Source organism: Gorilla gorilla, chromosome 12 (assembly GCF_029281585.2).
Source record: "Gorilla gorilla gorilla isolate KB3781 chromosome 12, NHGRI_mGorGor1-v2.1_pri, whole genome shotgun sequence".
Lineage (NCBI taxonomy): Eukaryota > Metazoa > Chordata > Mammalia > Primates > Hominidae > Gorilla > Gorilla gorilla.
The window spans coordinates 107,595,170-107,612,295 of NC_073236.2; the positions used below are offsets into that span (position 1 = coordinate 107,595,170).

At 37.8% G+C, this 17,126-nt stretch overlaps 1 protein-coding gene across 2 annotated transcripts in view; it reads right to left on the reverse strand.

Moving 5' to 3' along the window:
- Positions 1 to 570: 570 nt before the first annotated feature.
- YIPF4 (Yip1 domain family member 4) overlaps positions 571 to 17,126 on the reverse strand; it is a 31,748-nt gene continuing 15,192 nt past the window's right edge. Inside the window, exons 4-6 of one of the 2 annotated variants that reach the window (XM_063696193.1) lie at positions 13,857 to 13,934; positions 10,682 to 10,795; positions 571 to 5,103 (exon numbers count right to left, since the gene is read on the reverse strand). In XM_063696193.1, coding sequence (XP_063552263.1) covers positions 5,056 to 5,103; positions 10,682 to 10,795; positions 13,857 to 13,934 — 240 coding nt within the window. In that variant the 3' untranslated portion in view covers positions 571 to 5,055. Of the gene's footprint in view, positions 5,104 to 5,621; positions 6,715 to 10,681; positions 10,796 to 13,856; positions 13,935 to 17,126 lie in introns of those variants that run through there. The other variant, XM_004029073.5, reaches the window with a different exon arrangement.

Below are 17,126 nucleotides of genomic sequence, written 5' to 3' on the forward strand. Positions count from 1 at the left end.
CCAGGATGGTCTTGATCTCCTGACCTCGTGATCCGCCCACCTCGGTCTCCCAAAGTGCTGGGATTACAGGCGTGAGCCACTGCGCCCGGCCGAAAATAAATTTTTATAAGGTAAAAGATTTTATTAAGTACCATTTGGTAAAAAAAGATTGAATGAGGAATTTAGTACCTAGGCCCATCATCATAAACGTGAGTATTTTTACTGTTTTCCATGAAGAGACTACAATTATCACAGGAAGTAATTCTCCATAAGGATTACAAAACATATGAGTTGTTTCATTATTAAATGGTGCTTACTATTGAAAAGATACTTTACATGGAGAACTAATTCCACCAAAGTGAGTAGGTATAAAACAGAGCAAAAATATTGAACTTAATCATTTATTCTTCAACAAGTGCTTATTATGCAAATAGCAGCAATCTGCTTTTACATTATCTTTTTCCCTTTATCACCAGATGAGAAATTTCTCCCCATTATCATTTTGTGTAATTTCACTTGCTCTTGTGTAAATACTTCTGTTTGGTTTTTAATAAAAATTGCTCAGTGGCAAATATTACAGAAAACCCAAAGTTTTTATTCTTGATAAACTTAATTTACTGATAGTCTAGTGTTAACAAAATTATTACAGGTGGGAATGCTTCCTTTTTTCATAAGTATTAACAACTTGTATATACACTAATTACAACTTCAAAATATTTTACACAAATATTCTTTTTCATATTAGTATCTAACTTAATTATCTCAGCAACAGCATTAGTATAGCATGGACTACTATAAACCAAATATCTTCAAAGTAAAAACTTGCAAATATCTTGCTGAAAATAGAAAAGTTGAAACCAAGATACTGCCAATATAAAAATGTAAAGCAGGGAAACGTTTTACCACTGCCATCTTCCCTATATTCTTTCTCTAATGTAACCTCCAAACTGTAACCTCAGCATATCAAAAGAATTTTCAAAGAGAAAACTAATCCTAAGTTTCATGTTTAATAACATATGCCTTGTATAGGGAACATTCTCTTAACCATTTTTTAATCACTGCAACCCAGAAAGACATGGTTTGGTCTAAAATTTTCACCAGTTTGTTATAAATAAAATGTATTCATAAGTAGAACTTTCTTCAGAATGTATTTTTTTTAAGAGACAAGGTCTTACTTACTATGTTGCCCAGGCTGGAGTGCAGTGGTTATTCACAGGCACGATCCCACAACCGATCAGCATGGGAGTTTTTATGTATTGTAGTGCAAAAATGTAGGAACGTCTAGCTTTTTTGATGTCAAAGTTGTAATTTAGGGATTTACTTGAAGAGTGTCAAGAGATTCTCAAACACACAAAATGCTGCTAGGAAATTACAGTTGAACCTTGAACACCACAAATTTGAATAGTGCGGGTCAACTTACACGCAATTTTTACATTTTTTTTCTTTTTTGAGACAGGGTCTCACTCTGTCGCCCAGGCTGGCATGCAGTGGTGTGATCGCGGCTCACTGCAGCCTCAACCTCCCAGGCTCAAGCAATTCTCCTGCCTCACAGCCTCCTGAGTAGCTGGGACCACAGGCAGGTGCCACATGCCCAGCTAATTTTTCTTTTGTAGAGATGGGGTCTCACTACGTCGACCAGGCTGATTTTGAACTCCTGGCCACAAAACAGTCCTCCCGCCTCAGCCTTCCAAAGTGCTGGGATTACAGGTATGAGATACTGTACCCAGGCATACAAACAATTTTTTTTCCCAAACAAACTAGGATTGAAAATACAGTACTGTCAGGATGCAAAACCCATATAAATGATAGGCCTACTTTTTGTATACTTGGATTCTGCAGGGAAGACTGTGAGACTTGAGTATGGGTGGAATTTGGTATGCAGTGGTTCTGGTACCAATCCCCTTCGTATACAGAGGAACAGCTGTACACAAATGAGGAATGGAGCACTTCTAATTGAGGGTATTTTCTAAATTAAAGTATTATTATGATTTTTTTAGAGGCAGGATCTCGCTATCTTGCCCAGGCTGGTCTCCAACTCCTGGGTTCAAGCAATCCTCCTGCCTTGGCCTCCCAAAGTTCTGGGATTACAGGCATGAGCCACCGTGCCTGGCTGTAATTCAATTTTTAAAGGGAAATTTAAAAATAGTATAAGGCTCAAAGGTTCAATTAAAGAAACCATTTATGAAGGAGAATAATAAAATATTACTTTGTGTACATATGTCAGTGCAGAGAATTGGGTAAGGGTGATTTTTAGCTCTGTTAAGACTTGCTTCAGAATGCCATACCACAGTCTGAAAGAATCATATGAAAGTAAGATATTATTTTAAAAACAAAAGTGCCGGGCACGGTGGCTTAAGCCTGTAATCCCAGCACTTTGGGAGGCCAAGGTGGGTGGATCACCTGAGGTCAGGAGTTTAAGACCAGCCTGGCCAACATGGCGAAACCCTGTCTCCATTAAAAATTTAAAAAATTAGCTGGGTGTGGTGAGCTGAGATTGAGCCACACACGCCAGCCTGGGCGAGAGAGCAAGACTCCGTCTCCAAAAAAAAAAAAAAAAAAAGGGTCACAATTCCCTAAAGCTTAAAACTGGCTAAAATGTGCACTAACAAAAATGAATATTTAAAAGTATTCAACTAGTTTTGTTCACTATGAAAAATATTTTTAAGTTGTAGAAGCATTATTTTATTCAACATTTTGTTACATCAAAAAATTTTTAAATGACTAAATTTTAAACAATATTTAAACAAAAATATTTACTTCATATTTTAATTCAATGCAAATTTTCACTAATTTAGAAGTCTATGTTAATACAGATTGAGTATACCCTTTCCAAAATGCTTGGGACCAGAGTTTCTCAGGTTTCAGACTTTTTCAGATTTTGGAATATGTGCAGAAATACATAGTGGTTGAGCTTTCCTAATCCAAAAATCTAAAATGCAAAATGCTCCAATGAACATTTCCTTTAAAGTGTCACATCGGCACTCAAAAATGTTCTTATCTGAAGCATTCTGAATTTTGGATTGGGGTGCTCAATGGCTGTATGAGTATTTGGGGAATTCCTGGAAATGGACACATTATTACATATAAAACCGTCTTACAGACCTTAGAAATAAGGTTTTACAGTGGTTCATAAGCTTTACAAATCTTCCTAAACTACTTTTTAAAAAACAATGCTTAATTATATAGATTTTGATTTTTTTTTTTTTTTTTTTGAGACGGAGTCTCACTGTCACCTAGGCTGGAGTGCAGTGGCACGATCTTGGCTCACTGCAACCTCTGCCTCCCGGGTTCAAGCGATTCTCCTGCCTCAGCCTCCCAAGTAGCTGGGACTACAGGTGCCCGCCACCATGCCCGGCTAATTTTTTGTATTTTTAGTAGAGACGGGGTTTCACCGTGGTCTCGATCTCCTGATCTCGTGATCCACCCGCCTCGGCCTCCCAAAGTGCTGGGATTACAGGCGTGAGCCACCGCACCCGGCCCAGTTCTGTTTTTTTTTTTGGTTTTGTTTTGTATTTTGTGTTTTTCTTGAGATGGAGTTTCACTCCTGTTGCCCAGGCTGGAGTGCAATGGCGCGATCTCAGCTCACCGCAACCTCTGCCTCCTGGGTTCAAGCAATTCTCCTGTCTCAGCTTCCCCAGTAGCTGAGATTACAGGTATGCACCACCACGCCTGTCTAATTTTGTATTCTTAGTAGAGATGGGGTTTCTCCACATTGGTCAGGCTGGTCTCAAACTCCCGACCTCAGGTGATCCACCTGCCTCGGCCTCCCAAACTGCTGGGATTACAGGCCTGAGCCACCACGCCCACCCTGTTTTAAAAATTCTAATGAACTGGCCTGGTGCAGTGGCTGACGCCTGTAATCCCAGCACTTTGGGAGGCTGAGGCGGGCGGATCACGAGGTCAGGAGATCGAGACCATCCTGGTTAACATGGTGAAACCCCATCTCTACTAAAAATACAAAAAATTATCCAGGCATGGTGGTGGGTGCCTGTAGTCCCAGCTACTCGGGAGGCTGAGGCAGAAGAATGGTGCAAACCCGGGAGGCAGAGCTTGCAGTGAGCCGAGATCGTGCCATTGCACTCCAGCTTGGGTGACAGAGTGACTCTGTCTCAAACAACAACAACAAAATTCTAATTAATAATTAGGTTGGAAATCATTATTTAAAAAATTAGTTATGACTCAGAAAATATTATTATATAAAAATTCAAGGAGAGGACATTATTAGGGTCATCTTACCATTATTAGCCATAGCAGTACTGTGTCTTGCACATATCTACAAATCATGGGGGTTTTTTTTGTTTTTTTTGAGAGAGTCTTGCTCTGTTACCCAGGCTGGAGTGCAATGGCACAATCTTGGCTCACTGCAACCTCCACCTCCAAGGGTTCAAGCGATTCTCCCTGCCTCAGCCTCCTGAGTAGCTGGGATTATACAGGCGCCTGCCACCACGCCCGGCTAATTTTTGTATTTTTAGTAGAGACGGGGTTTCGCCATGTTGGCCAGGCTGGTCTCAAACTCCTGACTCAAGCTGCTCATCCACTTTGGCCTCCCAAAGTGCTGGGATTACAGGCATGAGCCACTGTGCCTGGCCTACAAATCCTGTTTTTAAACTGACAATCTGTTCTAACTACTTTGCTCATTAGCACACGAAAATGATACTGGTTGAGTTCGAAACATTGCAATTTGTATTTATAGAAACCCTAACTAAGATAGTTCCCAAGATTAAATGCTATTTCAAAATACTTTTTGGAACAAAAATACCTCATTTTATATCATTAGGAGTAAACATGATCCATAAGTAATTTTTTAAATTCATACCTTAAAGCAATGATAGTTTTTAAAAATTAAACCATTTTTTAATAGAGGTGATCTTAAAATACCTTCATTTATTGCCTCGTAAAATTCTACCTCCTGGTCCTGACCCCCAAGCTTTTTGTGAAAGATTCCAGGGTCAACACTATGAATGTCAAATATTATAATCCATTATAACAAAGTATTAACCTCAGCAATTTCTTAAGTGTAACAAATGTTTATCTTACAGTTGCTGCTTCTGTAGGCATACATATTTCCTGATTACTTCATATTATTCTAACTTCTAGAAGTCCTGTCCCTCTGGTGCTTCTCACCTGTTTTTAAAAAAAATCAGTACATGTAATTTTCTACATTATTCTAGCTCAAAAGTGCTCCACACTTTTTCTGCAGCTTAAAATAAGTTTTTCTTTCTTTCCTTTTGGGATTAGGGGAAAGGAAGACGGGTGGGCTTGATAACACACTCATTTGTAGGTTTGCTTCAGAGGTGCTGGATATTTCCTGATGGGTAAGTTTGCTAAAGAAATACATACCAAGAGGTCGCCATGTTATCATACTGAGGAAAGCAGGAAACTCTTCCAGGTGAGACCAGAAAGGATAATACAATAATTTGCTAATAGTTAACAGACATTTGATATTTTATGGACATAAATAAAATGATTTACCTACTTTACAAAGTAATATTAACTACAGGTGTATCTAAAAACCTATGAAATTATTTGCAACAAATATTTCACTGATAAAAATTTCTTAATACTTCCCTTAGCAAAAACTGTACATTTGTTAGAGAGTACCTGATACTTGTTAAAATATCAAGTAATACAGGACATGGTGCTATAAAACAAAACACACAACTGGGAAGTATTTTATTTTTTCTACTTCATATAACATTGTTCAACACCACAAGATTTTAAAGGTCTCTTTCCGCAACTTTTATGATTTAGAAGTACCACTTAAAAATATTTATTGATGCTGTAAATATTACTGTTTTTGTACATAGTAAAGATTTTAATGAATGCCATATCCATTATACCTCTTGCTCCTTTGGTCAGAAAGATAAACAGAAACTTTAAATCAGATGTTCGGACATTCAAAAATGGTTTTGAAAAGTATACCCAAACAAACCAAATATATATCAGCAACTATTAAAAATCAGTTTTAGTAGTTATTAAGAATTCTTAACAAGGAAGTATCGAAGCATGTGTGAGATTTTAAAAACTATATACAATTTTAAAAACAAATTTAAATTTTTAAATAAAAAATACTAATGGCCAAATTAAAAAGTTTGTGCATCAGATTTAATATCTTAATGTTTATCAGAAATATATTTTGTAAGAATTATTTCATAAATATATATGTATAAATATAAATATATATCTGCAGGATCTGTGATGCTGGAGAAAACATTTTGAAGAAAAAAATTGCACTTTTGATTATCAAGATATTGTCAAATTTACCCTTTAAGTGAAATATAATTACCAATCCAGGTGCTTTTGGCACAAGTTTTTAGGTGAATATCGACACAATCTTAAAAACACAATGCTTTTGTATTTTATTCACTGGAATACGGAGAATCAAACAGAATTTAAAATTCTGACCCAAAAATCCCAGATAACTGCAATTGCTTAATTAAATACAAAAAAAAATTGTTTAAAAAGCGCTTAGACTTCCCTTTCCATCTGGAACATGTAAAATTTTGCAGCAACAGGTTTTCTCCAATTCCTTCAGCAAGAATTCCCAGCCTACACACAAATTTAACACGATCTTTTTCTATTCATGTATAACTTGGATCACACACCAGTATATAACGACAAAAAATAAATGTATAACAAAAAGATTGGATAAATCAGAAGAGGCTTTTTGGTCTTGAATTCTTCACCCACTAACAATGAAGCAGCACTGTAGGCAGCCCAAAACACACCAAACAGCTTTAAAAAAAGGAAAAAAGACAAAACGCAGCATATTAGCAAGTCAATTAACTTTTTGGATATCATAGAGTAAAAATGGCGTTTACAATATTTTTAAAAAATCAACAACCAATTTTGGTAAATAGTAAAACTTGTTACAAATGTTAAAAACTTATTAAGAATGTCCATCTTTGCTCTACTCCTTGACTTCTGTAAATGTGGTCTTATCAAACCTGTCTAATCATAAGAATCACTTGGGGTGCCTATTAAAAAGACTTGGGGGACTCTCTAGTTCTGCTGAATTATAACTTATTGTTTCTTTTTTCTTTGAGTTATAATTTCTAAGGGAAGGATCTAGTTATCAGTATTTTAAATAAGTTCCCTAGTGATTATGATTAGGCAACTTTTGAAAAAACTATTATTATACCAAATTACTGAGAGAAAACTAATTCCTGCAAAGTAGGAAATTTTCCTTTTCCTTCTAAATAAGAAAATCGATTAAGTAAAAATTTTATACAATATTTATTAAGTCTTAATATTTATTAAGTTTTTTCCCAGGAATAGGCAGAAATACAGGGTTGAATAAAAAGGAGATAAAAAGATCACATTTTGTCAAGAGTTTAAATAAAGTATACTATAGTTTTTGGATCACATACATACATACTTTTAAATTATTTCTACTGGAAACTTATGTAATACTTATTGATGTAGTCACCTAACACATTTTATAGCATAAAATTAAGGAAAAACTTCAAGGAAATTCAGGGAAACTCTAACAGAAACAGACCTGGCACAAGGCAGAATTTCTAAACCTTGCAATATTGACGTTTTAGGCTGCATACTTCTTGGCTGTGGGGAGCTATCCTGTGCATTGTAGGATGGTTAGCAGCATCCCTGCCCTCTACACACTATATACTAGTAACACTCCTCAAAAATGCCTCCAGATGTTGACAAATGTCCCCTGCGGGACAAAATCGACCTCAGTTGAGAAACACTGGTATACAGGTAAAAAATAAATATTGGCAAACTTATTAAAAATGTATTTGGTCTGGTCCATCTTTCCACTGGGTTTGTTGAACTTAAAAAAAAAAAGTAACCCTATGAAATAATTCAAACATACACAAAAGTACAGGGAAATATATAAAATAAAATTTGATCAAATTGCATTTGTATTTCATGATTAAATTTTTTTCATTATAAATGCTTATAGAGTGATAAGTATTACAGAGATTTAATGTTAAATAAAATCAGTGCACTTAAACTATATACTCTAATGCTGGAGTTTACTGATTAGTTTCGCATCATATTTCTCAACAAAACTCAGACTGAAATAAGAAATGTGAAATAGCTCACTACTCACAGAAGATTAAATGATCAGGAAAAAATTTTGGCAAAGAATAATCTGAAGTTTAAAAACAATTTTACTCTAAATTTTTAATGATATAAAAAAGAGTTTTCCATTTTATAATACATTTATATGTTGTATAAAGAATATTTAGGTCCAACTTTAAGATAACTATATGATTAAAGATGACCACAGAACAATAGTTTTAACCATTTTGAGAGTAGTCTCAGAAACAAGCTTAACCCAAGTGAAAAAACACACACCAGGAAATGATGGTAAGTGAGTGGTATGTTCACTAAGGCTGGAATAGCAATAATTAAATGTCTGCTGCAACGTTAAGACTTTAAACTAAGTTCTAATAATGCCAATTTCAAAAAAAGACTTTAGGGTTATACTGAATAGGAAAACAAGGTATCTTTAGTCTCTGAAGTATTTAAACACAAAGATGATCTCAAAATATTATAATTTGGGTTTTTATTGAGACAAGGTCTCACTGTCGCCTACACTGGAGTACAATGGTACGATCACTGCTCACTATAGCCTCGACCTCTTGGGCTCAGGCGATCCTCCCATCTCAGCCTCCTGAGTAGCTAGGACTAACAGGTGCATGCCACCATGCCCGGCTAATTTTTGTATTTTTGGAGAAATGGTTGAGTCTCGAACTGGGCTCAACTGATCCACCTGCCTTGGCCTGCCAAACTGCTGGGATTTACAACAGTAAGCCACCATACCTGGCCTATTTTATAATATTTGTAATAACAACAGCTTTAGTGCCTACTCTGTGCCAAGCACTGTACCAGGCAGAGACAGGGTCTCACTCTGTCACCTAGGCTGGAGTGCAGTGGTGCAATCATGGCTCACTACAGCCACGGCCTCATGGGCCCAAGCAATCCTCCCACCTCAGCCTCCCAAGGAACTGGGACCACAGGTACCCACCACCACACCTGGCTAAATTTTGTAGAGATGGAGTTTCGCCACGTTGCCCAGGCTGATTGATCTCAAACTCCTGAGCTCAAGTAATCCACTCGCCTCAGCCTCCCAAAGTGCTGGGATTATAGGCGGTAGCCACCATGCCTGATCAGCATTATATATAAACTCTCTGTAACGAACCCTAAAATATAGTTAAGTTTACCATTGTTAAGAACAAATTGAGGGTAAGAAAAGTTAAGATCCCTCGGAAGACCAGACAGCAAGTAAGTGGCAGAACCAGGGTTTGAATTTAGAACTGATTAGTTCCAAAAACCACACATTTTCGATACCCAATGCTTATTAGCAGTATCAGCTTATAGTTTCCAAATTCTAAAAGGAATCATTATTTCTTTTATATTGAAATTAGTAATAATTTCAAGTGGCTCAGCTACTTAAAAACAAATACTTTCATGTGGAAGCTACATAACAGCAGTTCTGAAAGTCACAGTCTTTAAAAGTTCTGTTCTCCATAAAGAACAAATTTATATTCACTGTGTAATATACATATATGTGTCAAAGCAGTCATTTATTTCCCAAAGTTGTTCGACATTAATAAATTCCAATGTTTAAGTTACACTACTATTTATACTTTTATCAGTAAATATTTAAATATATGTACATATGTTGATTTAACATAAATAACACAAAGAAGTCCTGATCTCTGCACTATGGAAAATCCAATTTATTAGAACCACATCTATCATATTTAATAGGAAAGTTACTATTCAAACAGGAGTAGCAGTTACTAAATAAATGTCCAGTGGAATTTTAAATAAATATCCCCCTCAAAATCTGTCAGATGAACTCATATTATAAACATAGAAAATAAATTTTAAATCCAACATTTAAAAAATGCTGACCAGCCGGGAGCAGTGGCTCACGCTTGTAATCCCAGCACTCTGGGAGGCTGAGGCGGGTGGATCACAAGGTCAGGAGTTCGAGACCAGCCTGCACAATATGGTGAAACCCTGTCTCTACTAAAAACACAAAAATTAGCCAGGTGTGGTGGTGCGCACCTGTAGTCCCAGCTACGTGAGAGGCTGAAGCAGAAGAATGGCTTGAACCCAGGAGGCAGAGGTTACAGTGAGCTGAGATCACGCCACTGCACTCCAGCCTGGGCGACAGAGCAAGACTCTGTCTCAAAAAAAAAAAAAGAAAAATGCTGACCAGGCCGGGTGTGGTGGCTCATGCCTGTAATCCCAGCACTTTGGGAGGCCAAGGCAGGCAGATCACCTGAGGTCAGGAGTTCAAGACCAGTCTGGCCAACATGGTGAAACCCCATCTCTACTAAAAACAAAAAATTAGCCAGGCATGGTGGCACACACATGTAGTCCCAGCTACTAGGGAGGCTGAGGCAGGAGAATCACATGAACCTGGGAGGCACTCCAGCCTTGGTGACAGAGCGAGACTCCAGAAAAGAAAAAAAAAAAATCTGACTATAATATCCTGAAACCTGATTTGCTCTTTGTTTTTTCCCCCAGACAAACAGTAATATCTGGTGATTAAAAGGAAAAAAAAGAAATATAACTGGCAAAATCAGTAAGGAAGGTCACTTCCAAAATACTACCAACTGTTTGATAAAGAGTTTTATATCACAATATTCCTAGCTAGAGGCCTAGTATACTTTTGACATTGGAAAACAGTAAACTATGTAATACATAATCCTTAACTTACTTTTATAAGTGTAGACACCACTTCAAATGATCCAACCACCAAAAGTACAGGGGCTATTACAATGAGAGGAAGTAATGAATATCCTATAACTCCAAGGACTTGGCCATATGCAACCTGTGAATTTTGAAAATTTCAAATAAATATCATTGAAATCAAGATACTCATTTTAATCAAAATTGAACACCATATATTCCTTGCTGTATTCAAATAAATGTGAGCATTAAGAAGAAATCATAAACTATTATATTCATTATTTCAAAATATCATATAGTCTCCCATGTTCCTGGGCAGTCTCACCAACCAACATGGTTTCAATTAAAATAAATTTGCTGATAATACCCAAATCTACATTTCCAGCATTTACCTCTCTCTTGAGTTTCATACTACCTTCAGTATATCTCTACATTACGTTTTGTCACTACTTCCCCTAAATTGTAGAATTATTTAAAGGGACTACAACCATCCCATTCAGATGAAAAATCCAAGGTCTAGAGAACCTAGATGTTACCAATGCAGACCAGAAGGAAAGGGAAGGTAGCCAGGAGAGACTGAAGAGAAAAATATTTTTTAGTGACTACTTTATGCCAAGTTCTGTGATAGGGCTTCACATGCTGTGGAGAGTAAATGAAGTAACAATCCTATGAAATATAGGCATTATTGTCCCTATTGTGAAGAAATCGATTCTTAGAGAGAAACACTGCTTTGCTCAGGAAAGCAAAGCTAGTAAGGTGTCAGTGTTCAAATTAAAATGTAGGCCCCTAAACTCCTACATCAACATTCTTGAATTACCAAAAAGCGTAATGATACATATTTTCATATAAATATTATACTAGGTTTTGTCTAGGACATAAGAAATAATATATAAACAAATATACTTTAAGTGTCTATTAGAATTATTTTAAATTTCCATATGCAGAGTAAAAAGGTTTCACAGATGTTACTCTAAATTTATTCAAGAGTTTTATTAAGATGCTCGATTGAACATATATTCTAATATCATTCACTTCTGAAACTGAAAACAGAAGGGATAAAAGAAATTTTTTTTTAAAGACGGAGTCCTCCTCTGTCGCCCACACTGGAGTGCAGTGGCGCGATCTAGGCTCACCGCAACCTCCGCCTCCTGGGTTCAAGAGATTCTTCTGCCTCGGCCTCCTGAGTAGCTGGGACTACAGGCGCGTGCCTCCATGCCAGGCTAATTTTTTTATTTTTTTTTTGAGACAGAGTTTCGCTCTTGTTGCCCAGGCTGAAGTGCAATGTTGCGATCATGGCTCACCACAACCTCCGCCTCCCGGGTTCAAGAGATTCTCCTGCCTCAGCTTCCCGAGTAGCTGGGATTGCAGGCATGTGCCACCACATCCAGCTAATTTTGCATTTTTAGTAGAGATGGGGTTTCTCCATGTTGGACAGGCTGGTCTCAAACTCCCAACCTCAGGTGATCCACCCGCCCCGGCCTCCCAAAGTGCTGGGATGACAGGCGTGAGCTACCGCACCCAGCAATTTTTGTATTTTTAGTAGAGACGGGGTTTCACCACACTGGCCAGGCTAAAACAAAAAACAAAAAAACTACTCCTGGGCTCAAGTGATCCTCCTGCCTCAGCCTCCCAAGTAGCTGGGACTACAGGCATGCGCCAGCACGCCCAGCTCAAAACTCCTTATTTATTTAATTTATTTAAGACAAGATTTCACTGTTGGCCAGGCTAGAGTGCAGTGGCACGAACACAGCTCACCACAGCCATAACCCCTCAGGCTCAGGCAAGTCTCCTGCCTCAGTCCCTAGTAGCTGGGATCACAGGCACACACCACTATGCCTGGATAATTTTTAAAGAGATAGGGTCTCCCTACGTTGCCCAGGCTGGTCTTGGAACTCCTGGGCACAAGTGATCCTCCTGCGTCAGCCCCCCAAAGTGCTGGGACTACAGGTATGAGCCACGGCGCCCAGCCCCCTTGAGTTCTGGTGTGATATCAGAGAATATTCACCATCATCTGAAAAGGTTATTAAAATACTCTCCCTTTTCAATTATATACCTGTATAAAGCCTTATTTTCTTCAGATACTTTAGTCAAAACAATATATCTTAACAGATTGAATGGAAAAAGCATGTATTAGAATCCAATTTCCATTCAGCCAGACATTAAAGCTACTTACAAAAATGTAAAATAATGCTACTCTTCTAACTCTTTTGTTTTGGAAAATATGGTTATTTTTCTTTAAATGTATTGTTTATGTTAAAATGTAGTTGGTTTATTGTTACAAATCTCTTTGGCAACCTGAGATCAAAGTTTGAGAATTTCTGTAAGAATAAATTCTGGCTGGGCACAGTGGTTCACACCGGTAATCCTAGCACTTTGCGAGGCTGAGGCAGATCACTTGAGATCGGGAGTTCGAGACCAGCTTGACCAACATGGTGAAACTCCATCTCTACTAAAAATACAAAAATTAGTTGGGCAGGGTGGCAGGTGCTTGTAATCCTAGCTACTCGGGAGGCTAAGGCAGGAGAATCGCTTGAACCCAAGAGGTGGAGGTTGCAGTGAGCCGAGATTGTGCCACTGTACTCCAGCCTGGGTGACAGAGCGAGACTCCGTCTCAAAATAAATAAATAAATAAATAAATAAATAAATAAATAAATTTTGTCTGGGCGCAGTAGCTCACTCCTGTAATCCCAGCACTTTGGGAGGCTAAGCAGGCAGATCGCTTGAGGTTGGGAGTTCAAGACCAGCCTGGCCAACATGGTGAAACCCTGTCTCTACTAAAAATTCAAAAATTAGCCGGGCATAGTGGCACATATCTATAATCCCAGCTACTCGGAAGGCTGAGGCAGGACAATCGGGAACCTGGGAGGCGGAGGTTGCAATGAGCCAAGATTGCCCCACTGCACTGCAGCAGGATGACAAAGCAAGATTCCATTTCAAATAAATAAATAAAAAATAAATAAATTATATGCTTCCCTAAAAGGCTGCAATTACTTCATAAATGGGACGGGATATTTTCTTTTTCCTCATTTCTTGTACCATTTATTGAGTAAGCACAATACTAATATGTTGATCATCTTAAAGGAACTAGCATAAAGCAATTCTGGGACAAGAAAGTTTCTTGTATAGCTAATGATGATATCTGCAGTATCAAAAACTAAGCTCACCATAAATAAGAAAGGTTATTTTCAAAATAAACTACTTACTTCTCCACCAAGAACTCTGGCCAGTAAGAAAATTGTTAGTGAACCAAATATCCAAATGGTTATAATCCATGAGACCACCTTAGGGGGAAAAATCATGCAATTAATATTTTTATACCAAATAAGATGATAATTTTCCAGGAACTCGATTCTCTGCCATAAATGACAGTTTAGCATGCCCAATTTCAGGTCATAGAGAGATTATGTGGGCTCTCAGGTATTACTCCAAAACTTAATAAGAATACAATGTGTAATACAATTTTACATCCAAATTAAAATCTTAGCAAGTATCAATTGCCTAAAGAAACCTCAGTATTTCAAAATCTATGATAAAAGATTATTGCAAAAAAAAAGTGTTTACTATCAACCCCCTATCTTACAGCATCCCACAAGAAAAATTTATTTCTGAAGCAAGTTACCAATCTTCTCTGGAAGTCTTTAAAATTTAGATTACATATTTATTCAAGTAATGGAATATGGAAGCCATTTCAGACAATTTTAAACTCCTCAAACTTAGTGTAATGATACATACATATATTTGTATTTTGAAGCTGTCTGCTGGAATGGTCTAGAAATAATACCCCAGTAGCAACATAAGCACATTTATCGCCCAGATACTGGTTTCTTTTATTATTTATTATTTTATTTATGTATTTATTTAATAGAGACGAGGTCTTGCTATGTTATTTGGTCATTTACTTATTTATTTAATAGAGACCAGGTCTCACTATGTTGCCCAGGCTGGTCTCGAACTCCTGAGCTCAAGTGATCCTCCTACCTCAGCCTCCCAAAGTGCTGGGATTACAGGAGTGAGCCACCATGACCAACCCCAGAAACTGGTTTCTAAGTATCATTTCCTAATTAAAGGAAGTAGGACTTCTTAAAGAAATGGTTGGCCAGGCACAGTGGCTCACGTCTGTCATTCCAGCACTTTGGGAGGCTGAGGCAGGCAGATAACCTGAGGTCGGGAGTTCAAGACCAGCCTGACCAACATGGAGAAACCCTGTAAAAAAAAATACAAAATTAGCCGGGCATGGTGGCACATGCCTGTAATCCCAGCTATTCAGGAGGCTGAGGCTGGAGAATTGCTTGAACCTGGGAGGCAGAGGTTGCGGTGAGCCAAGATTGCGCCATTGCACTCCAGCCTGAGCGACAAGAGTGAAACACCATTTCAAGAAAAAAAAAAAAAAAATGGTTGATTCCAAGGCTGGGGCAGGCAAAATACAAGATTAGCCCAGAACACTGTGTGAAGTAAGAAAGAAAGGAAGTACTCAAAAAAAGAATGGGATATGTTGAAACGAGACAGAACGCAAGCTGAAGGAGCTCCCAATGGTTAAAGCTTGAAAAATCTAAGTGATGAAAAAAATTATGACAGTACTGGATTATAACTTAAATAAAATGAATGAGGGAAACAGAAAAATCATCATTCTGTAAACATTATAGTAATAATTACTGCATGCAAGATCCACCAATGGATGCTAAAATTAGTAGGCTAAAGTTAATGAGAAACAGGATATTTACATAGTTGCAAAGTACCTCCATAAGCTATTTATTAATTACAAAGAGAAAAATAGTAACTTTATACTGGAGAAATTGAACAGATACTACCCTATCACCTAACCAAGTGATCAAGGTTAACATCACCAGTTATAAGACATATCAGTATCACATACTCCCTGTTAGTATACAGAGAGCGGGACAATGTCACTTCTGTGATATTCTTGCCAAAAATGCATAATACAAATCAAATCATGAGAAAACATCAAGCAAATCCAAAATGAGTAACATTCTATGATGGTATAGTAATCTTCTGGGTTTTTTTTTCCTTTTTTTTTTTTGAGACTGAGTCTTGCTCTGTCACCCAGGCTGGAGTGCAGTGGCGTGATCTCGGCTCAATGCAATCTCCACCTCCCGGGTTCAAGCAATTCTCTGCCTCAGCCTCCCGAGTAGCTGGGATTACAGGCACCCGCTACCACGCTCAGCTAATTTTTGTATTTTTCGGAGAGATGGGGTTTCACCATGTTGGCCAGGCTGGTCTTGAACTCCTGACCTCATCATGATCCACCCGCCTCGGTCTGTAGGCATGAGCCACTGCACCCAGCCGTAATCTTCTGTTTTTAACCTTAGAACCCTTTGTTCAAATGAAAGATTATACAAAACAGATACAATTAGAGATGTTCTAGATGAAGAACCAGTGGTAGGTAGGAGACCAGAGTCCCCATTCACCTTCTTTAATGATCTCTGCAACACTTTAACATAACATCTGACATAAACTACTAATCTAGTGTAAATATTAATAGGACTAGTATAGTAATGCATCAAGTATCTTGTGATGGAGAGATTATTCTGGATTACCTTGCTGGGCCCTAAATGTAGTAACAATTGTCCTTAAAAGATGAAAACTGAGGCTGGGCACAGTGGTTCACACCTGTAATCCCAGCACTTTGGGAGGCCAAGGTAGGCGGATCACCTGAGATCAGGAGTTTTGAGACCAGCCTGACTAACATGGTGAAACCCCCTCTCTACTAAGAATACAAAATTAGCTGGGGGTGGTGGTGCATGTCTGTAATCCCAGCTATGTAGGAGGCTGAGGCAGAAGAATCACTTGAACCCGGGAGGCAGAAAGTGCAGTGAGCTGAGATCGTGCCATTGCACTCTAGCCTGGGCAACAAGAGTGAAACTCCGTCTTAAAAAAAAAAAAAAAAAAAAAAAAAAGATGGAAACTGAAGGAGATTTAAGTACATTAGAGGGGAAGGTAATGTGATCATGGAAACAGAGATCATAGTGACGCAGCCAGAAGCCAAGGAATGCTGGCAGCCTCTGGAAGTGAAAGAAACAAGCAACAGATTCTGCCCTGGAGCTTCCACAGGAACCAGCCCTGTAGACATTTTGATCTTAGTCCTTTAAGACTCATTTTGGACTTCTGACATCCAGAACCGTAAAATAATAAATCTGTATTATTTAAAACCACTAAGCTTGTAGCAGTTTATTAGAGCAGCCACCAGAAACTCATTCATTTCCAAATCCCTGTGGTAAACAGTAACTTTTTACTCCTTCAAAGCCTTAAATTTGGCATGAGAGAGTGATGTATATATGTTGTGTTTTGGTGATAAAGTATCTGAAAGTAGGACAAAGGGATTAAAATACCAGTAGTAATATAAAAACAAATACTGATGGAATCCTTCTCATCATTCTTTTAAAGTAATGGTCATTTTAAGAACAGAATTATGAGTCAATAAAAGGTAAGAAATATGAATATGAGTATTACATTTC